The 23,279-nt window shown below is 46.0% G+C and overlaps 1 protein-coding gene across 13 annotated transcripts in view; it reads left to right on the top strand.

The window, feature by feature from the left end:
• Nucleotides 1-23,279, top strand: part of HMBOX1 (homeobox containing 1) — a 158,702-nt gene that overhangs the window by 50,041 nt on the left and 85,382 nt on the right. For all 13 annotated transcript variants that reach the window (XR_001369105.4, XM_025190995.3, XM_006135576.4 and 10 more), the window contains one exon: nucleotides 13,776-13,859. Coding sequence is in view for 12 of the 13 variants with exons in the window: in XM_025190995.3 (XP_025046780.1) it covers nucleotides 13,837-13,859 (23 nt within the window). In the remaining variant the exon portion in view is untranslated. The remainder of the gene's footprint in view (nucleotides 1-13,775; nucleotides 13,860-23,279) is intronic.

Below are 23,279 nucleotides of genomic sequence, written 5' to 3'. Positions count from 1 at the left end.
GTGCGGTTTACAGAGTTTTGCAAAATGCTTTATATAGAATTTTCCCTTCCTCTCCTAGTTCACTTAATTTGTGTTTTCAGATGATAAACTTCTTGAGATTGAGATTATTTTTTCGTGTATAACACTGGGCATCCTGCCTGTGTTTAATACAAAATAATATGATCATTGTTTGCTAACTATTCGTTCTGTATGCCTTATGTAAAATCAGTGGAAAGATTTCAGACCAATCTCAGCAAGAAGTGGTGTTGTCTAGGCTGTGGATATGGTACTAGACTGGGAATTGAGAGACGCTTGGTTCTTTTCTCCAACTTTCTCAATGCACGTCACTTAACCACTCTGTGCATCTGTTTCCCTCTCCATCCTTGCCTGCCTTTGCAGGACGGGCACTATCTCTCAAGACATGTCTATAAGGCTACGTCTATACTTCCCACGCTGGAGATCAATTTTCTGGCATTCGATTTAGTGGATCTAGTAAGGACCCACTAAATTGAACATTGAGGGTGTCCTCAGTTGGCTCCAGTACTCCTTAATTTGCTAGGAGTAAGGGAAGTTGACAGGAGCGTCTGCTCCCATCGACCTCTTGCTGTAGAGACAGAGCCAAGCTCAGCTTAAGGTACATCGAGTCCAGCTACGTTATTTTCAGAGTTGCGTACCTTAACCTGACCTTCCAGGTCTAGTACAGACCTGGCCTCAGGATGTGTGGCAAACACAACAGGGCTTCAATCTCAGTTAGGGCCACTAAGTGCTACTGTAAGACAAATAATCAAAATTCTTAGGGTACGGGTGTTCGTATCACAAAACCTCCAGGGCAGTCAGTACTAGTTGGCAGTGTTAACTGAGAGGCCAAGAACTCAGTGAGCCATTGAGACTCCCCTTTCAAGGGATAACCCCTCTCATTGGAACATGTCTGAGGGTAGGGCTTAATTATAAAGGTAGCTTGGGTGATGGATACACTGTTTTAACTCTCTCAGCACTCGAGTTGCCTACCCTGGGCATGAACAGCCACCCTGCAAAGCCATAGCCAAGTTATTCTCGTCTCACTGGTGCTGCACACCCCAGTGTGTGTCTGTGGGCACATCCAGAGAATCGTGGGAAAACTTGTCGTCTGTAGTTCTGGGCACAAAGGTGGGATTGCGGGAAGGAACTGGAGGACTATCAGTGCACACGTGGTGTAGACCAGGGTTTCTCAACCCATGGCTCGTGACCCAGAACTCGGTTTCCAGAATGTCAAAGGGCTATATGGGAGACGTGAGAGAGCAGGGTTGGGGCCTGGGAGAGGGCCTTGTGGGAGCTGGGTCCCTGCACCTAGGTGGGTGGTACGCCCTGGCAGAGGTTGTAGAAGGTCCCTGCACTTCCCTGTAATGGGAGCTTGTGGGGCTGACTGATCTCAGCTCCCCAATCTGGGTGTTGCAGCCTGGTACATGGGGCTGCAGCATTCCTCAGGGTTGGCCCAGCAGCCCTTCCATAGTGATGGCAGGGGGCCAGGTGAGCCAAATTTGAGCAAGTGATGCTGTTACTGCAAATTTCGTCTGACTTATTGTATGTCAGTGGCACCAGGCCCAACCTCAACAGTGTTGCAACCCTGGAGGCCACAATGCCTAGAGCGAAGCACCAAGTCCAGCCAGCACCTCACAAGGGAAGCCCGAGGAACCACCACTCCGGTATGCTCGGTGTACTTATAGAATATGCAGACGAACACAGTACTAAGTATCATGGGTAGGGAATATTTAGTAATCCAGATTTATTTTGCATGAAAAGTATTTATTGGGTTGTGACAGGCCCCCTTCCCCGGGTTTACAAATAGGTCCGGAGCAGTGTTCTCCCGAATATTTTCCAACCATCAGCAGAGAGAGTTTTGGCTTGTGCACCAGTATTGAGGTCATGTGCTCTGGTGTGCGTGTGCCACCGTGGCACTCAATTTATGAACACACACACATTCCAGGCTGCTGGAGCAGACCCTGCCCTCTGGCCAATGCGGCATGTCCAGTTCCCAGCTGCTGGAGCAGACTCTCTTTTCCCCGTCTCCCCCACTGTGGGCCATGCGGCATGTCCAGCTCCCAATTGCTGGAACAGACCCCTCCCCTCCATGCTGCAGGTCCTGTTCACAGCCCCAGCCACCAGAACAGGCCCCGGTCCTCCCCTGCCACACAGCTGTGGCAGGTCCATACCCCTCACCCCAGCAGCTCCCTCACCATGCCATCTCAGCCAGCCCCGCCCACCGGAACAGCAGGGGAAGACTTTTTTGTGCACAGTCACACAGGAACTATGGTCCTGAGCCCAAAAAGGTTACAAACTGTTGGTTTATACTCTTGTGCTCACTGGCTACTAGGATGATTAACAGCACAGTGAAGGTGGCACCTGTGCTCGTATGTATGCCCTCAGCTGGGCCAGCTAGCATGAGGGTTGAAAGTACCACTAAACCTTGGGCTGGGGGGGGGGGGGGGGTTTGGACCAATACCGGAGTAAGCAGCTGAGCTAACTGTGCATACTCTGAGACACATTGGCAGAACATTGTTGTCTGATAATGCCTTTTTAAATGATATATAGCCCCTGTACAATCATGTGGAACATCTCTAGATCTGGCATTCGTTAGACGTAGGAGGGATGAGATTGGATGAATACTTTTTTTTCCCCCCTTATTAATAGACCAACGACTGCTTCCTTTATTTTGAGTTGAAGGTGCATCCCTTCCACTAGAGTGAAGGATTTGTTTTGATGGATTACCCTCAAAAGCTGCGGGGTTTCAGAAAGCGCTGAGGAACAATATAGTAATGCAAAACAAAATTCTCTCAGCTTGGTAAAATACTAATACATTCTCTCTCTTGACATAAACAACAAGGAGTTTGGTGGCATCTTAAAGTCTAACAATTTTATTATGCCATAAGCTTTCATGAGTTGCAATTTGTGTATCCATCAAATTCCCTTTTCCCCCTTAGAATTCCCAGATTCAAATAGTATACAGAGGGCTGATAAACAGACATGAAATGCCTCAGAGAGGTAGCCATGTTAATCTGTAACTTTAAAAACGAGTAGTCCTGTAGCACCCTAGGAGACTAACAGAAATATACAGTCATGCATGAGCTTTCATGTGTGAAACCCACTTCATCAGATGAGTACATGAAATGGCTATAACATGGGTTCCCAAACTGGAGGGGGGGGGGGGCCCGAGGCAACCCAGATTCTCCCCCCATCAGGTATTCCTGCCCTGTTCAGTTCCTTTTTTCCTTTTTTTTTCTTTTTTGCTCAACAAGTTTTGCTGCTATTTGGGGTGGGGAGGGACGTGAAGATTTTTCAAAAATCAAAAAGAGGGGCATGATGCCAAAAAGTTTGGGAGCCTCTGGGCTATAAGATTAAGTTCTCCCAGCCAGCTAGCACTAAAACACCAGAAGAAATGGAATAGAGACCTGCACTTTTGAATATGGGGCTTGTCTGCCTTTCACAGCATACAGTAGGGGGTCTTACTGAATAGTCATCTGTTTTTTTGGAATCATGGGTATCTACAGCAGCCTATGATGCTATTAGCACTTTCCCTGGTGCCAGAAGATTGGAATCTTTTCATTCGGATATGGACTTGCCATTGTTGTTCATGCCTTCTGTCACCTTGATATGGGATCCCATGTGCGGCAAACAGGGATAGTCAACAGATGGATGATGGCCAAATCCAGACCCGCCAGACCTTTTTCGAATGGATGCCAAAATATTTTTATTTCCGTCTTCTAATAATTGTTACTGTATGTATTTTTATTATTATTATTGTCTCTAGAGTCCTTGACTGTCCCTTGACAAAAATAATTGACCCCCAAAATGCATCTAATTCCGTGCGGCTGCTGGTTTGATCAGTAGTGCTTGTTACAGAGAGCTTCTTACAGTTCTGCTTCCAGAACTGCACTAGAATTCATTTCTAGGGACAGCTCAGTTGTTAATTTAAGTGCGTCAGTCTGTAAGAGCGCTCTCTCTCTCTCTCTCTCTCTCTCTCTCACACCCACCCACCCACCCACCCAAAACTGGGAGGAACTTGGATTTATGCACCTTCAGGTCACGTAGCAGACTTTATCTTTTGTTTAGAGGTTTATTCCGGGAAAATGGGTGAATGGACTGTAATGACTAGCAAACGAGTCCTAGATTAGGTTTAGAAGGGAAGATTTCATATTTTGGACACTAGTTCTATTTTTGTACACGCTCCAACAGCTCCAGATGGTCACATCTTAAAATAAGTTTTAAATGAATACAGCACTTGTAGTTGTCAACGCCCTGTTTAAACGTTAATCAGTCTGGATCTCTGTGATGTCACCCAATATTCTTTATGAAAGTATGCTTAGGAATATGAATATGCCTAACTCAAATATGCTTTATGCAAAATATTTACTGTGACATATCATTGGAAAGCTTGTAATACACTGAATGTGTCTCTTCTATTTGTATGCATGTGCCATTCTTGAATCTGAAATTAGGAATATTAACTGTAGATATGTTATCATTCACATTGGGAAAAGCCTATTTCTGGCCCCTCAGGAGCAACAATGAAGAATCCAGATGCAGAGCTTATAGCCGATTAGCGAGAGACAGTGGGGGGTGGGGAGGGAACTGTCTTCCTGCAGCTATGGTACAGACATCTGTCCCTGTCACCTGTTGCTGGAATCCATCTTGAATTTTGTACTTTTCCACAGAGCTGTTAGGCACTTAAACAAAGGCTTCCCACACCAGAGAATTTCTGTATAAGGCGAGGGAACTCAACAGTAATTGTCATCAACTGGCTTTACTGACGGCCTCCCCACCCCAAAGGGATACATGGCAACACCTGAAAACAAAAGAACTGTAGTAAGAGGGGTAGAGGAGAACTGCTGGACTTATGTCAAAAGGGATATCTCTGTCCTGAGGAGGACCTTACCTCAGATAAAAATTAGGGTGAGAAATTATGATTTGTAACAAGTGCTCTTAATGTGTTAGACTTAGCTGGCGTGTTTTGTTTTACTTTGCTTAGTAACTAACTTTGATTTGTTTGCTGTCGTTTGCAGTCATTTAAATCCTGCTTGTTATATTTAATACAGTCACTTTTGTTTATTAATAAACTAGTGTAAATAATTGTCCCGGGGGAGGGACAATAGTTGTGCCTATTTCTTTCATTGATAAAGGGGGTAAGCAAGTTATGAGCTTACTCTGTATACACTTTATACAGAGTAAGACAGATTTATCTAGGGTTCTGGTCCCGCTGGGGCTGTGGTTGTTGTGTCATGTTCCTGTGACTGGGCCTTTCCAAAGCTGAGATGACCTCAGTGTCTGTGTTACTCTGCTGTGGGCTGTGACCAGTGTTCCCTCTAAGCTGGATGGCAGCACAGCTTAGAGAGAACACGGGCTGTGACCCCCAACTCTGAGCTATTGCAGGAGGAGACTGGAGCATCTGGCTCAGCAGGACTGGGTGGGAGGGCAGCTCACAGGGCAGGTAGGCAGGCTCAGTGGTATTTTGGCACATCAAGTGACCGTCACCAGAGGTTCTCTGCCCGAACTCATATTCTCCTATGAATAAAATGGTGCTCAATTACAGCAGAAACTACAAGGACTCCAGTGGCACCTTAAAGCAGGGGTGAGGTGTCTTTTTTGGGTTGGGGGCTGCTGACCCACAGGAAAAATCAGTTGGGGGGCCACACACAAGAAGCCAAAAAAAAACCCAAACACTCACTGATGTGTCCCCTGACTGAGAAGAAGAAAGACTTTCCCCACATTCCCCTCACACACCAAAGCCTAGTTGGGCCCAGGCTAGTTGATTTTGTGCGCTCCAGTCCCTCAGTAGGCATAGGCTCCCCAATGCTAGGAGCGGAGCCCTGAGCCTCAGGGGCCACATCCAGCCCCACAACCTGAGGTTCCCCACCTCTATCTTAAAGATTAACAGTGTTACTCAGGCATAAGTGTTCATGGGCTGCAACTCACTTCATCAGATGCATGAACTATTAATATTTAAGGTGCCACCGGACTCCTCCCTTTCTCTCCCCCCCTCCCCCAAAACAGACTGACACGGATCTCTCTGAAACCTATTATGGCAGAGAAAGGCATAGCAAGTACCAGTGGCTGAAAGCTGACCCCAGACACATTTTAATTAGAAACTCGCAGCAATTTGTAACAGACTGATTACCTGACTGGAGCAGACTACTAAGGGAAGTGGTAGATTCTTCATCTGAACATGTCCTCAGTGCAAGAATGATTCTGTGGCCAAACACAAGTTATACTGTAGTCAAATGCAAATTATTGGGTCCAATACAGGGGCCACTGGGTGAATTGTGTTGGCCACATGATATACAGAAGGCCAGATTAGTTCATCTAATGGTCCTTTAGGGGTTTAAAGCTTGTTTTAAGCTGTAGGTCTGTCTGTTACCTTTGAGAGGAAGGATTGTTTCACAGTCAGGGCCCAGGCCTGGTGAGTTGGATTCTGTTCCTAGCTCCACCACAAATTCAGCCTTGGTACAACTTATTTTTTTTAGAACAGTGGTATTACACCAGGGTTGAATTTGGCCCATGCTGATTTAACGAGCCTCTTCCATGGGTTATCAGAGAGCTTTGGAATTAACCCCATGGGCAGCAGGTGAGCCCCACTCCCTCTTTCAGGAAGGTTAGGTCCATTGTCTCACCCCCTTCAGCTCAAGGCCAGCCCCCTCCCCCCCCATGGCCAGAGCTGCTCCTTCCTCACCTCTCCGCCTCAGCCAGCTGGACTGACCCAGAGGCTGTCCTGAGCCACACTAGCTGGTCTGACCCCCAGGTGGACCACATGCTCCCTGGCCAGAAATGAAGACCACCAGCTGGAGCTGAGTCCCCACCGACTTCAGTGGAGAGGAGAAATGAAGGTGGGCGGGGCCATCGCCTGAATTAGGGGAGGCTTATCTTCTCCTGGCCTTGAATACCCACCACCCATGATAGGGCCCTTCAGCTCCATAGCTCAGACCTCGACCATTTGAGCTAAAGGAGCAATTCCATTGTCTTACAGCAGTAGTAAGTTTTTAATGGATCAGCTGCTGGGATAGATGCAGCATGCATTCAACCAATGGTGTTATATGGCCTTAAACTAGCAACTGAAACTTCCTGTGCCAGAGTCTCCTTCTACAGAATAAAGGCAAGACTTTCCTGCCTCACAAGAGCATGGAGGTTTTTAATTCATCATTTGCTACAACGTTGTAAGATCTTTATAGGGAAGGTACTAGAGAAATAAAAAGCAGTGTTATCCCCTTTTCACCAGCCTAACTCATTGAAAAAGAAAAAAGCCCTACACAATTAAAAAGGGGAAAAATGAATCTCTTTTCCAAAGAAAGGGCTATCATGAAATCTTAGCCAAAAAACTTCCTTGTTGCTTTTGCCAGTAGTTATGGCTGAGGGCAAGCTGGATTTCCAAACACCTAACTGCACAGAGTGAGAAATGAGGAAAACTGAAGTGGTTCCCAAGAACATATGAGAAAATCTGAACTAAAATGAGAAAGATATCATGTCAAGTGAGACAAATGCGAAGTTGATACTTCAGTGCCTCGCACATCCACTTGTCCTTGGCACAGAGAAAATGAGATTTTTAAAATCTGAAAAACAGATTGCCATGAGGACTCATCATTGTAAATTTAAGCTGCCTTTACAGTTACTTAAGATGAGAACAGGATTGTTCATTACATTCAGTTCTACTATTGTGGACATGACTTCCATATTAATACTGAATTTGTTTATATTGCCCCTACTAGGAAAGGAGAAAGGGAGGTATATGTTTCCCTTTATTATTAACAGTAATTTATTCAATAAATAATATGAAGAGGGCAAAGGTTTGTAATTTTTTCTTGTATATCATCTGTAGATTACAGTGGCACCTGCTTTTGCTGCTGTGATTAAGGCTGGGTCAGCACATTGGTGTATAATTAAAGGGTGGGGGCACTAATGCACCCTTGTAGAACTTTGTTGATGGCTGTAATCATGTTATGTAGGCAGAATGACCTGGTCATAATCTAGAGAAAGTAGCCAATAGCCCATCATAAGACAGGATTTCCAGGTCTCTCCTCCACGTCCTATTCCCTTTCTATCTCTCTCTTCTCTCCTGAGCTTCCGGTCTCTCGCTCTGTCTTTCTCTCTCTCTCTCTCGCTCTCCTACTGCCTCCCACCCCCCCTCAGCTCTCCTCCGCCTCCTGCCTCTCTCTCCATCTGTCTCTTTCTCTTCTCCCCTTCTTGCCTCTCACTCTCTCCACTCTCCTACGCCTCCTCTTTGTCTTCTCCGCTCTCCTCTGTCTCCGTCGGGGATGCACGTTCGTCCAGGTCACGCCCCCTGGCCATGTACGTCATTGCCCCACCCCCTTCCTCTCCCGCCGTGGCGCTCGGCTGACTTCTGCGCCACTCAGCCGGGCCGCCGCGGGAGAGCAAGTGGCTCACATGGCTGTTTGTGCCCCGCACTCCCCATGCAGCACGGGCTGCCCAGAGGGAACAGACAGCATTTCAGGCAACAGCGCCGCCCAGAGGGAAAAGCCAGCATTTCAGCAACAGCGCTGCCCAGAGGGAACAGCCAGCATTTCAGCAACAGCGCTGCCCAGAGGGAACAGCCAGCATTTCAGTAACAGCGCTGCCCAGAGGGAACAGCCAGCATTTCAGCGTTACAGACTCTCAGACATTGGGCTACTATATATATGATATGGTCTAGATCAGGACTGGGCAAAATACGGTCCAAGGCCTGGATCCATCCCGCAAAGCCACTGGATCTGGCCCGCGGACCACACTGCAGTAAAGTGGTGCAGGGGTCTGTCTTGTGTCTGTCTTGGCTCTGGTACCAGAGTTTCCTGTCATCTGAGCACCTGACTGGTCACTCAGGAGAGATTCAGATACTGCCCAGCGGATTAGCAGATTGCCCACAGCTAGTTTTTTTGTACACCTTTGCCTATGCCCTGGTGCACATAACATTTATTGCGCATATGGATGGAAAAGATTAGAGAGAATGTTGTCTGGTGAATGTTTAGATCAAGGTCTTAAGTAACAGTGAAAAGAGAGTGCTTATACAATTGGGGTAGGTGACACCAAGCCGGGAAAGGTTTCAAGTGCTTTGGAGGATAGGACTAGAATTCAAAATGCCTTTGATGAATTGAAGAAATGTTCTGAAAGCAAATAAGTTGAAATTCAATTAAGGCAAGTGCAAAGTACTACACGTAAGAAGGAACGAAATACAAGATGCGGAATCATTGGGTAGGCAGTAGTACTGCTGCAGAGGATCTGGGGCTTAGAGATGGAATTTGAGCCAACAATGTGACGGAGTTGCAAAAAAGACTAATATCGTTCTGGAGCGTATTAATGAGTCAGATGTGAGACCCGGAAGGTAATTGTCCGGCTCCATTTGGCACTGGTGAGGCCTCGGCTGGAGTGCTGGGTCTGGTTTTAGATGTCACACTTAGATATAGACAAATTAGAGTCCATGAGAGCAGCAAAAATAATGAAAAATTTAGAAAACATGACCTATGAGGAGAGTTTAATATATTTGTATATTGAGTTTTGAGGAGGGAACCTGTTAATCTTCAAATATTTTTTAAAGAAGGCGGGGATCAATCATTCTCCATGTCTGCTGAAGGTGCACAAGAATAAATGCTTACAATGTGCAGCAAAGGGAGGTTTATATATTAGGAAAAACTTTCTAACTATAGGGGTAGTTAAGCTCTGGAATAGGCTTCCAAGGGAGTTTGTGGGTCCTTAGAGTAACCACAGGAGCAGAACTTGTCAGAGCAGGTGAGATGAAACAGGAAAGAGAAGTGGAAACTAGTGGCTCCTCCAGCTAATATAGGTGCAATACCAAAAGCCTCTGGAGAATTTCACAATTGGTCCTCTTTGGTCAAAAGAAAAGTTGGTCTAATGTTGATCAGGGAGAAATAGCTCTCTCAAGAGACTCTCTGGTTGGACTAAGCCTAAGGAGGAAAACAATGAAAACATAAAATCATAGACATGTAGAGCTGGAATGGACCTCAGCAGGCTATCTAGTCCATCCCCCTGTGTTGAGGCAGGACCAAATATGACGCAGACATTGTGACGCAGACTCACAAGCTTGTTGCTCTTTTTGGATGCTTCGTCCCCTCTCTTCTTTGTTTGCATCCTGCGGTTTCCCGTTCCTTGTAATGTGTCAGAAATCTGTATCATCCTTTCTTGTCTATAAAATTCTTGTCTGTGCCTTGGTCATCTCCCACGTAAGTCACTGCAACCTTCTCTTTTCTGGCTCCCCCCAGGTCACGTAGCTCCTACTCCAGGGTTGCAAATTGTGTTTTGTGGCAATGGAAAGTGATCTTGGTTAACTCCAGCGACTGCTTCTTCCTTGCTCTTGGCCTAGCATCAAGCATCAGAGTGAGAACTCACTATTATTAGACCCTCTGCCCTTCAGAAAGTCTGCCTGTATTTTAAGATGCAACTTTATTTTGTGTCTGTTTAACACAGAAACTGCTTTGGTTTTCAAAGCTGAAATTTGGCAGTTGATCAACAATATGATCTCATTCCTTTTGTGCCTTTAGCTGAGCGAAAATGTGTTGAATGCAGCATAGAGATTGAATAAGAAATGGCTTACTGGATAACTAACAATATTTGGAAAGTGAGATTTGGGAAGAAGAGAGGAGGGCAGGGAGGCTGGCTCCAGGGGGAATACACACATCTTTCTTTCCCCATTTTTCAGTACTTTTAGCATGGTGGTATGGCTGCTCTCCTGGGCACGACTTTTTCCATACAAATGTCCAACAGTGCTCACCCCTTGCAGTCCTCAAAAATTGTTCAGGATTTGACTACTTGACCTCAATGGAAGATCCAAATTCAGGCTACCTGAAAGGGCTGGGCCCGCACCGCAGCAGTCTGATTTCTTGGCCTCCCGGGATGGCTGGGCCCATGGCGCAGCAGCCCCAGCCCACCGGGTGGCTGGGATAGATATGGCTTGATGGCTGGGGTTGGGCCGGGTATGTCTGGAAGGGGAAGTTGTTGAAGGGGCATGGGCTGTGGCTTCAGGTGGAATGTAAGCGGGGAATGGTCCCGCTATTGTGGGGAACTTTCCTGGCTTCTATACTACCCCGGTGAAATGGACCAATGAAAGGATCTGAATCCCCGCTCCCACTTCCTTTACCCTATGTCTTCCCTGATCCTGAGGGCTCCCCCTCCACTCTCCTGAGTAGCAGAGTCCTCGAAACCTCAACAAGGCTGGGCCCAGGTTTCCTGGGGCTTAATCCCCGACCTTGTAGTCACTAGGGGCAGGAGTTAGGGTGTCCCCACTCCGAGGTGCTCTCTTCACACTGCAGGCCTTCTTGGCCCAGTGATCACTTCATAAGGTTCAAAGCAAATACAATTTATTAAACATCAACTGATTAAAGAGAAAAGAATAAGAAAAAAATGAGAATGGTTAAATGAGAACACACAGCCCTGCTCTGTGGCACGGGGACATCAAAACAGCAGTCTGCAGAGTGTAAGGACAGTTCACAGTCTCTTCCTTAGAGGCCCCTTAGAGGCCCTGGATGTGCTGCAGGGGGGCTGCAGGCTGGATACGCTTGCTCTGGCAGTGACCACACAGCCTCAAGCTCTAAGTGGCCAGACCCCTCTCCCAGTCTGGCCTGCTGGGCCTCTTGGCTGGTGATATCTCCCTGCCCAGAGCTTCTCCCCGCACTTTGCTGGTCCCAGCTGCTCACCACACCTAGCTGCAGGCTGTGCTGCTTTGCCAGTCTCCAGCTCCTTGCGTTGCTTCTCTGTCCCTTTTGGCTCTGAGCACTGCCAGTCTGCTGCTCAACACAGGGTCTGCGCTCCTTGGACTATGTGTGCCTGGCTCTGTTGCTGCAGGACTGCTTCTCTACACAGCCTGCTCCTCTTAGCTGTCTCTCAGCTCTCTCCTTGCTCAGAGAGACCCAGAACAATCCCAGCTCACAGGGAGGACGGGGCCTGGCCTCTTACTTTCCTCACTGGCCTGTCCAACCTGTCAGTCAGGCCGAGCTGGAGTGTTGGCTGCTTTCCATTGTCTCTGGGGTCTGTCAGTCTCAGGGCCCTGATTTCTCATGGACCCTTTCCCTTTTGATACTGGGAGCTGGTGAACCAAAAACTCTCACAGAGTTTTAGTAAGGAGCTAACAGTCCCCTTACAAGAGGATGCAGGTCTTGGAGTTACCTTCCCCAGCTGGGCCTTCACCCACTGCTTATGCCTAAATCTGTGCTAATAGGGGACCGTGGGGATAAAATATTGCTTCACCAGCTAGAAGGTATGCTTTTGTGTGGCAACAGGTTAGCTTTTATTCATGCTGTTCTGTAAGGGTATGTCTACACTGCACAGTTATTTTGGGATACCAGAGGTATCCCGAAATAGCTACCCTGCATCTACACAAGCCACCCGTTATTTCAAAATATTTTTCAAAATAATGGGCGCACTATATTGCCATCCTGGTAAACCTCATTGCACGAGGGACAAGAGATGGCTTGAAATAGTGCATTATTTTGAAATTTGGTGCTGTAGACACGCCAAATTTCAAAATACGCTATTTTGAAATAGATTTGAAATAAGATTACAATTTGCATAGTGCTAATTGCGTATCTTATTTCAAGTTCAGAGTGCTGCGTAGACACACCCTAAGTGTATGTGATGCTTTCTGGGTTTCTCTGTATTCTAAGGGTTTTCCATTGTTAATTCTAGGTCCAATAATGCATGTTATAGGAATGCAATGCTAGAGTGGTCTGCAGTACCCTATAATACAAAAGTCTGAGAGGGGTAGCTGTGTTAGTAGCACCTTAGGAACTAACTAACTATATATAAGGAGAGAGAGAGAGGAAAAAAATCATGAGCTTTCATGGGCAAAACCCACTTCTTCAGATGAGATGATCTTGAGTGATGCAAGTAATTCTCTTTGTAGTCTGCCTGAGTTTGTCCTGCCTACCTCTTCTCAAATGGATGGTAGCCCTGTCTTTGCAGTGCTTCCAACTCATTTCATTGTGGAGCAAGTCACTAGAAATGGTAACTAAAGAAAGTGGTATATAGGTCATCTATTTTCACAATATTTAGTGTTTATCTTCTGAGCTCTTTGCAGACATAAGATAATCCTCATATATCCCTGGAGAGGCGATAAATGATCGTGATTAGCATCATTTTACAGAGGGGTAAATGGAGGCATGGATTATTTTTACTCATCACCACAGAAAATCTATTGTAATCTGGATTTCTTATCCTGGAGACCTATGATTATAGAACCAGATGCCACCATTCTTAGTAGGGTTCTTCGTATACCAGTGAGCATGATTGATCATTGGTAGAGATGGATGTATCACTGATTCCCGTGACAGTAATGAGACTTAACATTTCAATTTTAAAATATACCTATTCTGGTGGAGAGGGTACTCACTGGCTGTCCTTTGTGGTCCTATAAACATCTGATCGTAACAGGAATCCTTGTAATGTGTCTGATGTTTAAATGTGAAGAATTATGTATCAGACATGGAGAACTGAGGGCCAGTTGAAATCAGTGGTGAATCTTTGATTGTCAATCAGATGAGGCCTTTGTGGTACTTGAAATATAAGAAAATATTTGAAAGATCGTATGGGAAATTCAGGGATTGCAGAGGGGGATTCTCCCTAATTGATCATATTTAATAGTGTGGTCCCTGTTTTCTGCTCTCATAATGGTGGATTCGGGTTACTTTAATGTGTGTCTTATTTCCGTCTAGCCAGGCTTTTATAAAACATCAAGGTAGTATACAAGTTCAGTTATTAGCCTGGTAATGCAAAATGCTTCTACATTTTGAGCAAAAGTTAATGGTATTTTTTCTCTGACTTGTCTCTTACAGAATGGTAAATAACGCTGAAGACCCCCAAGAGGCTTTCTGACTTGCCCTCCCCATGTAAAGTATGCTCAGAACCTTTCCAGTAGTGTAAGTACAACACAAAGTTATTCCGGGAAAATTCAAAAGTTTATGTTTCTGTAGCTCAGTTTAAAGAGAACCAAGAAATGGTCACAACTGTGGTCAGGAGACTAATGCTTGTGAGTTTTAGGTTTGGGCTACACATAAAATTTATAGTGGCATAGCTGTGTCAGTCCAGGGTGTGAAAAACCCAAGTCCTTGGCCAGCGTAGATATGCCAATAAAAACCCCAGTGTTAATGCAGCTGTGCCAATAGAAGAGTGCTTCTGTCGGCAGAGCTAATGTTATTCAAGAGGCATCCCTACACTGTCAGAAAAACTCACTGTAAGGCCAGGACTACGCTCATGGAGAGGATCGATGCAAAATATGCAACTCCAGCTATGTGAATTGCTGGAGTCAATGTACCTTTGTCTGGGGCAGCCCCACAGTGGGAGGTCAGTGGGAGAAACACTCCCATCGATTTCCTGTACTCCTTGCGACAGTGAGGAATATTGGTGCCAATGGGGGCACCCTCAGCATTCGAATTAGCAGGCCTTTACAAGGCCTGCTAAATCAAACCCCAGAAGATCGATTGCCAGAATTTTGATCCTTTAGCACGTGGAGACGCGGCCTTGGTGTGAGCTGCATCTAGGCTGGGGGGGGCTTTGCCAGCACACCTGTGCCAACATAGGCTCTATGGGTATGTCTAGACTACATGGCTTCGTCGACGGAGCCATGTAGATTTGTTTTTTTGGCAAAGGCAAATGAAGCCGCGATTTAAATGATCGCGGCTTCATTTACATTTACATGGCTGCCGCGCTGAGCCAACAAACAGCTGATCAGCTGTTTGTCCGCTCAGCGCACTAGTCTGGACGCTCCCCTGCCGACATCAAAGCCCTTTGTCAGCAGCCCCGGTAAACCTCATCCCACGAGGAATAACGGGGCTGCCGACAAAGGGCTTTGATGTCGGCGCGGGAGCGTCCAGACTAGCGCGCTGAGCGGACAAACAGCTGATCAGCTGTTTGTCGGCTAAGCGCGGCAGCCATGTAAATTTAAATGAAGCCGCGATCATTTAAATCGCGGCTTCATTTGCCTTTGCCTACAACCCTAATCTACATGGCTCCATCGATGGAGCCATGTAGTCTAGACACAGTCTATGGGATAGACATGGCCTTAGAAACTTGGAGGTGAATGATACAGCATTTTACGCTGGAAATCTTCTCACATCTCCCAGGCATAACGGTTAAACATCAGTGCTCTCAAACTGGTTTAGCATCCTTACTGTGATTTAATAGACGTGGATAGAGGCCATATAGGTGGTGATATATACGGAAAGCAAAAAGCCTAAGGAAGTGCCCATTAGAGAGCAAGTAATTGGTTGCACCCAGTCTAAATTGCAATATCTCCTCTATGTTTGTCTTCTTGTCTCATCAGGTTTTTCAAGATAATGGTAAAAACAATATCAATGCCTGTGTCCTTACTCTGCACTGTGTCTTCGTTTTGATGTTGTGTGTCTCAAGCAGAATTGGGTGTGAATTCAAAACACCTCAGAATTCAGGTGTCTTGAAAGCTGGGCTTTGAGTTAGGCCTCCGGATTTATGTGCCTAGATATGCCTAGATTTTCACCATAACAACCTCCCGCTCCCAACTGCACACAGTAAATGAGCCACCAGATGTAGAGTTTAGGAAATGTGCCAGATTGCCTGACTCTGGAAAGTGAGGCTTCTGTTCACAGACGAGGTAGCAAGAAGCAGGACTGAGAGAGTGTTTTGTGAATGTGCCCAATTCTGTGCTGGAAGAACTACCTCTAGGGCTCAGATCTATCTGTATAATCCCAAAGCCAGTGCAACCACAGATAGCTATGCTGTAATTCCAGCACGGCCTCTACTCCCTTTGTTACACCAGTATGTTACAGGCGGTGGATTTAGGATATGTCTACACTGCAACTGAAAACTTGAGGCTGGGCTGTGCTGTCTTGGCCTTGGGGAGCTGTTTAATTCCAGCATAGAGGTTCAGGTTTGGCTACAAACTGCGCTCTAGGATCCTGCAGGGTAGGAGGGTCCTGAGAGCCTGAACATCTTCACTGCAGTTAAACACCTCTTAGCTTGAGCCCAAGTCAGCTGGAGTGGACGAGGTTTTCCATTGCAGTGCAGACCTATGCTGAGCAATCACCTTTGCTGTGCATAGGCACAAAGACACCTTTAACTCTGAATCAGAGTCTTAACACAATTTTAATGTCTGGTTTGTAGATTTGTTGTCCTGGCTTAATTTCAATTACATTATCTCTTTAAATTCTCTATGCAGTTGTAGTTGGAGACGGTGCTTTTCAATGGCTTTTATACAATTGTTATGAAATGTAGTTGTGAGCTGTGAAATAGCTACTGTCCTCCACCCCAGAGGTGGCAGCTTTTCACCTGAGGATTAGAGGAAGACTGTTAGAATGGAGAAAAAACACATCACTTAAATGGAGTGTCAGGTTGAAAAAGTTTTCAAGACCAAACTATAGATTAATGTATTTAAAGGACTGAATAGGTTTATAAAAATAAGTCATAGAGAAGAAGAAAATGAAAGGCCATAGAACAATAGTGGTGGGAGGAACCAGCTATCAAATCTATTGCAAAGGCTTCCAGAAATGAAGTTAATTTTGCGGTTCTTTATCGGGCCAGGAAAAAGCTTTCTCACAGAAGCAAGGAATACAAGTCTAGGGCAGAATTGTAGAGCTGTACTAGACTTGAGAGCTCAGTAGTACAAGAATCAGATCACAACTCTGAAACCAATTCCCTCTGTGACTAAAAACAAATCCAATCTCTGTATCAATTTTCCCATCTGTACAGTGGGGTGAATCTGCTCTCCTCCCAGTGCATATTAGGATGGAATATTTGTTGCATGTTTTGGCCTGTATCCCACAATTCAATGATTATATGTTTGATGCCTGATGGGACTGGACAGTTTGAACACCCTCACTCTCAGGGGAGCCATGGTCTCCAGGCCAGTGATTACAATGCATTGAGACTAATGGGTCTAACTATTCACACAATAGAGCAGGCATCAGGGATGCATTCTCCTGGTTAAGCTCCTGCTGACTGGGGTGAGGGGGGTGGGAACAGGCTGAATGATCCCTGTCAGAGAGAACCAGTTTTAGAGCTTGTCTACAAATGGAGTTATTCAGGAGTAATGATGTCTCCATGTGTTGACAAGCCCAGAAAGAACAGCAGGGCGTGCTGTGAGTGGCAACCGTTGTGGGTCACAGAAAGATCAGGGATTGCTAGGAGAATGGAAGCAGCTTCTGATCTATTCCCAGTCTAATTGAAGAGGAAAGCCTATCTAACACAGACCTAGTCTACACTGTAAACTGTTATTGGTATAGTAACATTGCTTAGGAATGTGATTTAAAAAAAAGCACAATATTTTTATGCTGGCAGAAAGCCTAATGTTGACACGGTGATGTCAGCAAAAAAGTGTGTTTGCCACTATAGTTTTTGTTCTGATATAAGCTATGCTGGCAAAAGTACACCTTTCTGGGGTAAGTTGTATCTACACTACAATTTCCTGCTGTATCTGTACTGATAGAGCTATACTGCCAAACTCTTTCTAGGGTAAACAAGGCCTTTCCTTGCAGTGAAGGGTAAGATCACGGGAGTCTAAATATGTATGTCAGTTGTTTGTTTAAAATAGTTTATTTCTCGTATGCTTTGTTCTAACTACTGAGTAAAAATACATGGTTTTAAGAACACCCGCGATCACTATCACTGATCACTGGTTCCCAAGGGTAGGGTTACCAGGTGTCCAGTTTTTGCCCAGACAATCCGTTTTTTCAGGCCCCTGTCTGGTTTAAAAAAAAAAAAAACCCCACTCACACAGAAAACAGGTATTTTCTGATTCTCTCAGATGGAAGGCTGGCGGGGGGAAGCGAGGCATGCAGGGATTCTTAAAGGCGCAGCGCCCTCCCCCCTTTTTTGTGCTCAACCAAGTTTGGTCTCCCGTTTTTTTGTTTCTTTGTTTTTCTGTTTTGTTTTGTTTTTGCCATGTGCGGGATTTTTGGTGACAGCATCTGGCACGCCTACCCAAGGGGAGCAACTACAAATGCCTGAAACCCAGTCTGGCATGCAGGGTGATAAGCAATTGATATATACCAGGCAGTGTGTATTTTGGTCTTGGTCTTGAAATGCAAAGTCCCTGCTCCACCACAGACTTTCTGTGTGACCTTGGGCAAGTCCATCCCTACCCAGTTACCTGTCTGTACAGTGGGGGAGAATAGCACTTCCCTGCCTCAAAGAATGCTGTGTGCACTACAATGATGGGGGCCATATAAATACCTAAAATTAGGGATGTTAAATATTGGTTAATTGAATAGTCGAGTAACTATTTTTTTTGGTTAGTCGACTATTCTGTGGTCCCTGTGGGCGGGGCCAGCACCCAGTGTGCTCCGGTCCCCTCCCGGGGAGCCCCTACCATGCTGCAGCTCTACATTTAATGTGTATTAGGATCTGTACAGGCAGGCAATGCAGCTCAGTTCCAGCTCGTGTCAGGTCCAGGACCTCTCCTAGACAGGGGCTGCTGCCACCCCTTGCTGCTGCCTCTGTATCAGAGGCAACAGCATGGGCTGCCAGATGGGAGCTGGTCCCCGAGGAAAGCCAGTTTAAAAAACAGCTCCCCTTCCGGACTGGCTGCTTGTCGCCCCATGCTGCTGCTTCTGATATAGAAACAGCAGCACGGGGTGGCAGGAGCCCCTGTCCAGGAGGGGCCTGAGCTCCCAGACTTGGCGCGAGCCGGAACTGAGCCTGACTGCCTGCCCACTCAGGTCCTAATATACTTTAAATGCAGACCCACAGTGGGGTAGGTCCTGGACCCGGTGTGAGCCAGGACTGAGCCAGGCTGCCCTATGCGTGTAATCTGTAGCATTAACCTATAAGCTTTTGCTTATCGGTTTATCAGTTAATCGACTTCGCTACCTAAGATAGAGTAGTATTGTGAAATTCCACCCTGGAAAGGTAAAGGGGGGAGGGGAGTGAACTCAGACTGGAAGGGAACAGCAACACAGCTAGAACTTAATCTGCGACAGTTGTAGAAATGCAACGTACTGATCAGGCATCTAGATGGGACTGTGTTTCTCTACCACTGTGATTCGTCTCGCCATTGGATTGGGGAAATCGCTTTGGGGCATTGAAACGAGATAGCCCTCAGTATAACTCCCAAAACACAAGTCCCATCGTCCACTGTCACAGGCCTCGAGATCTTTGCAGCCCTCTCCAGGCACAAACAGTTCTCTCCTTTGGCTCCTTAGTGAAAGACCTCCTCTTCTATCCTTTGTTCAGAAGCCAGGCCGCAGTCTCTGCATCAGGTCTTTATACTGTGCCAATCACTGTAGTATCGGAGGTATGTCTACACAACAGCTGAGAGGGGGCCTCCCAGACAGATGTGCAGGCTCTGATCGAGTGAGCATGCTGAAAACGACCGTGTGGCTACAGCTACTCAGCCTGGCTGCCTGAGTACATAACTAGGGAGTCTATGCCAAGCGGCTTACCATGCCACTGCAGCCACACTGCTACTTTTAGTGTACTATCTCAAGCAGAGCTAACGTATGTCAGCCTGCATTAGGAAGCATACTTCCAGCTACTGAGGAATGCTTTCCGGTACTGCGTTATATGACATAGTTCTCATCTGTCACCCGTTGTTGCTTGTCTTGGAGTCTCCCTGGGGGGAGAAGTGTGTGCAGAATAGTGTCTTGTTTGGGTAGGATTTTTTTTTAATGTACATGTTGCTTTGTGTTTATGTACAAGAAGACAAGGTCAAATAAATGTGCCTTGCATGTGGAGTGGAAAACGGTAAGGTTTATGACGGTCCTTAATTCCTGGGAGAGTTCATTCTACTGCTCAGCCATAGCCCTTCCCTGTGTTCAGTAGTCCTCCTACAATGCACAGCAAAGAAATAGTGACGTCCTCCCTAGACACATCAGCTTTCTTTCCTACCACCTGGTTTGAGGCACCAACAATGGTAGCTCTGATTTGACACATGGAGAACTTGAGGAACAGAGAGATTAAAGCCTGGTCTACATCTAAAATGTAGGTCCAGCTAGCTATGTCTGCCAGGTGTGAAAATCCCAAGCGATGTTGTTAAGCCCCCTACGGTCTGGTATAGACACGACTAGGTCAGTGGAAGTTTTCTCAAGGATTTCCCGGTAATGTGTAACCCCCCTTTCATCGCTGTAGCAAGTGTAGAGCAGCATAGCTGTAGCTGTGTAGCAGAATCCCCTACGTCTCTTTCCCAGACCACAGAGGAAGTAGATGTCAGAGCTGGTAGTAGAATTTAGGAATTTCAGACTCTTAATCCTGTGATCAGTAAGAGGTAAATATTTTTGTAAGCCGGCGTATGGAAATAGTCTGTTTTTATGTAGCGCTGTTTGTCTGTGTGGAACATCTCAAAGGATATGCCTAGACTACATGCCTCTGGCAACAGAGGCATGTAGATTAGGCTATCCGGCATAGGAAAATGAAGCGGTGATTTAAATAATTGCCGCTTCATTTAAATTTAAATGGCTGCCGCGCTGACCCGATCAGCTGTTTGTCAACTCAGCGCGCTAGTCTGGACGTTCCGCGGTTGACATCAAAGGTATTCGTTGACCGCCCCGGTATGCCTCGTGGGATGAGGTTTACTGGGGCGGTTGACAAATACCTTTGATGTCGACCGCGGAGCGTCCAGACTAGCGCGCTGAGTCGACGAACAGCTGATCGGGTCAGCGCGGCAGCCATTTAAATGTAAATGAAGCTGTGATTATTTAAATCGCGGCTTCATTTTCCTATGCCGGGTAGCCTAATCTACATGCCTCTGTCGCCAGAGGCATGTAGTCTAGACATACCCAAAGTGCTTTCCAAAGAGGGGAGAACACGGTCCTCCTTTTACAGAGCAGAAACTGCCACGGGGCTTAAGTCACTTGCCCAAGGTGACTGAAAATGTCACTGGTAAAACTAGAGCTCAAGTCTGCGTAATACCAACCTGCCTCTGTCCACTGGACCACAATTGACCAATTGTGGAGAATTCCAAAGACTAAATAGAACAATTTGGGATGGTTTGTTTTAAGCTACTTCAAAAAACCAGGGGACCCTTTAAAGGAGTGATGTGCTAATAGGCTGAGAGTAGAATATCAACTATGTTGTATGGTTTGTGTAGCAGTGAGTATTTGATTACGTTGGATTTATTTTCAGAAGTTTGACTGTTCTTATTAACTGTCACCAGTTTGATCGAAAGCATATGGCAGTGTTCTTTATTCATAAGGCAGTGTTTAGCATTCCTAAACAGATCAGCAATGCTTCCACTCTGTAGATCAGTTTAAAGGCTGATTTCACTACTCTGCAATCTTAGGTTTTGTTTTCTTAGGACTAGAGCAATGGTTGGAAGTGTGGCATTTATGTTTGTGAATCAGGATGAATGGGAGTGGACAGACTCCTCTGAACATCAGAATTAAGGGATGCAATTGTAAAAGCTAATTATGCTATTTTACATGTAGGGAAGGGATGAGAAAGTGTAACTGTGTACACAGTTAACCGATGAGCCTGGGTTCATCGATTAACCTTCATGGTTACACACAGGCTGCCGGTAAGCGCAGGGAGCCAGCTTAAAAGCCAGCTCCCCGCATGCACTGGCTCCCAGGGATCCGTCTGCCCCCTCCCCCAGGTGTGATTGTGTAACTGCTGACATATTCAGTGGTTACACTGTTACTTAACTAAACACATTTTAATATCCCTAGTATTTATCGATATGATGAACACTTAAGGCTTGATTTTTCTCTTCTTCACTGGTAAAACACATTGAAGTAGCTGCAGTTATTATTACTCTACATAAGTGTTATGAAGAAGTGATTCATATGCTTAGCTCTTAATTGCAACCCAGCATTCATAACACTCACTGACTGTAGCTTCAAAGGTGTTGTTATCACACTCTTGTCTTCATTTCCACAGTAAATCGACCTAAGTCAACTTCCTGAAGGGAGGTTCCAGAGAAGATGGAGCTAGGCTATTCTCAGTGGTGGCAGATGGCAGAACAAGGAGCAATGGTCTTAAGTTACAGTGGGGGAAGTCTAGGTTGGATATTAGGAAAAACTATTTCATTAGGAGGGCAGTGAAGCACTGGGATGGGTTCCCTAAGGAGGGGGTCGAATCTTCATCCCTGGATGTTTTTAAGTCTCGACTTGACAAAGCCCTGGTTGGGATGATTTAGTTGGGGTTGGTCCTGCTTTGGGCAGCGGGTTGGATTCGATGACCTTCTGAGGTCTCTTCCAGCCCTAGGATTCTATGATTCTCAATTACATTACTCCAGTTAAGTGAATAACGTAACTGAAGTTACCATGGTTTAGGCCAGCTTATTGCGGTGTCTACTCTATGCTCTGTCAACAGGAGATGCTCTCTCACCAGCTTACCTTACTCTGCCATCAACTTAGCGGGTCTTCACTAGACTGGCTAAATTGATAATGCTGCATTGATCATAGCAGTGCCGATCTATCAGTCAGTCAGATTAGACGTGGTCTTAATATAGCACATAGGATTCTGGAGCATATCTGTGTAATGTAAAATTCTGTTTAATCAGTTAACCAGTAAAACGTCACGTTTAACCTCTTAAACAGGGTTCTGCGAGTGGGGAGCTGCTCCAGCCAGGTTGGGCCTGCTATAGGTGGAGGGCAGCCTCAGCAGGGTCAAAAGCAGAAGCACTGTGAGGAGCCTGGGGCAAGCTAGGGACCCCCCCCCCCGGCTCTTGTACATTTCAAAAGCAGGGAGCGTAGGGCCAGTGGGGAACTGCCTGAGTCCCCCGCTAGCTGTGCTCCCCAAGGCACTTCCAGCAGGGCTCTTGCTACATTTCAAAGGTGGAGGCGCCCTTATCAACTAATCGAATAGTCGATGGAAATTACATCAACTATTCGATTAGTTGATTAATCTAAATTTAACATCCTTATGTGGCAGCTTAACTTATTCCTACGGCCTCTCTTACCTACAGGTAGATGGTAAATAACCTTGAAATCTCTTTCTTTTAGAGTGAGTAGCAGACTGTTAGAGAGATGGTGTCGCTAATCTCTGTTTGTCAGAAGCTAGGAATGGGTGACATGGACTTGATGAATCCTTGTTCTGTTCATTCCCTCTGGGGCACTTGGCATTGGCCACAATCGGAAGACAGATGGACCTTTGGTCTGACCCAGTATCACTGTTCTTATGTTATGTTACCAAATTATGGAGAGCTAGTAACATTATTCACCATATGTTCCATGCTGGCTGTTGTATGGAGAGATCATAGCTTTGAACGGAGCTGTCGTGCTTGAGCTCTTTGCAGGGATGAGATGCGCTAGTGAATCAGTAAAGCTGAAAGGTAGAAAAGAGAGGGGAGAAAACGAAGAGACTAGAGGGTTGAAGCCTCTCCTTGATGACTGCAGATGTATATAAAATGTCTTAGGAAAGACTAAAAAGTG

This window comes from Pelodiscus sinensis, chromosome 3 (genome assembly GCF_052426305.1).
Source record: "Pelodiscus sinensis isolate ZL-2025 chromosome 3, ASM5242630v1, whole genome shotgun sequence".
In the NCBI taxonomy this organism is placed as follows: domain Eukaryota; kingdom Metazoa; phylum Chordata; order Testudines; family Trionychidae; genus Pelodiscus; species Pelodiscus sinensis.
This window is presented reverse-complemented; position numbering and strand designations above follow the sequence as displayed.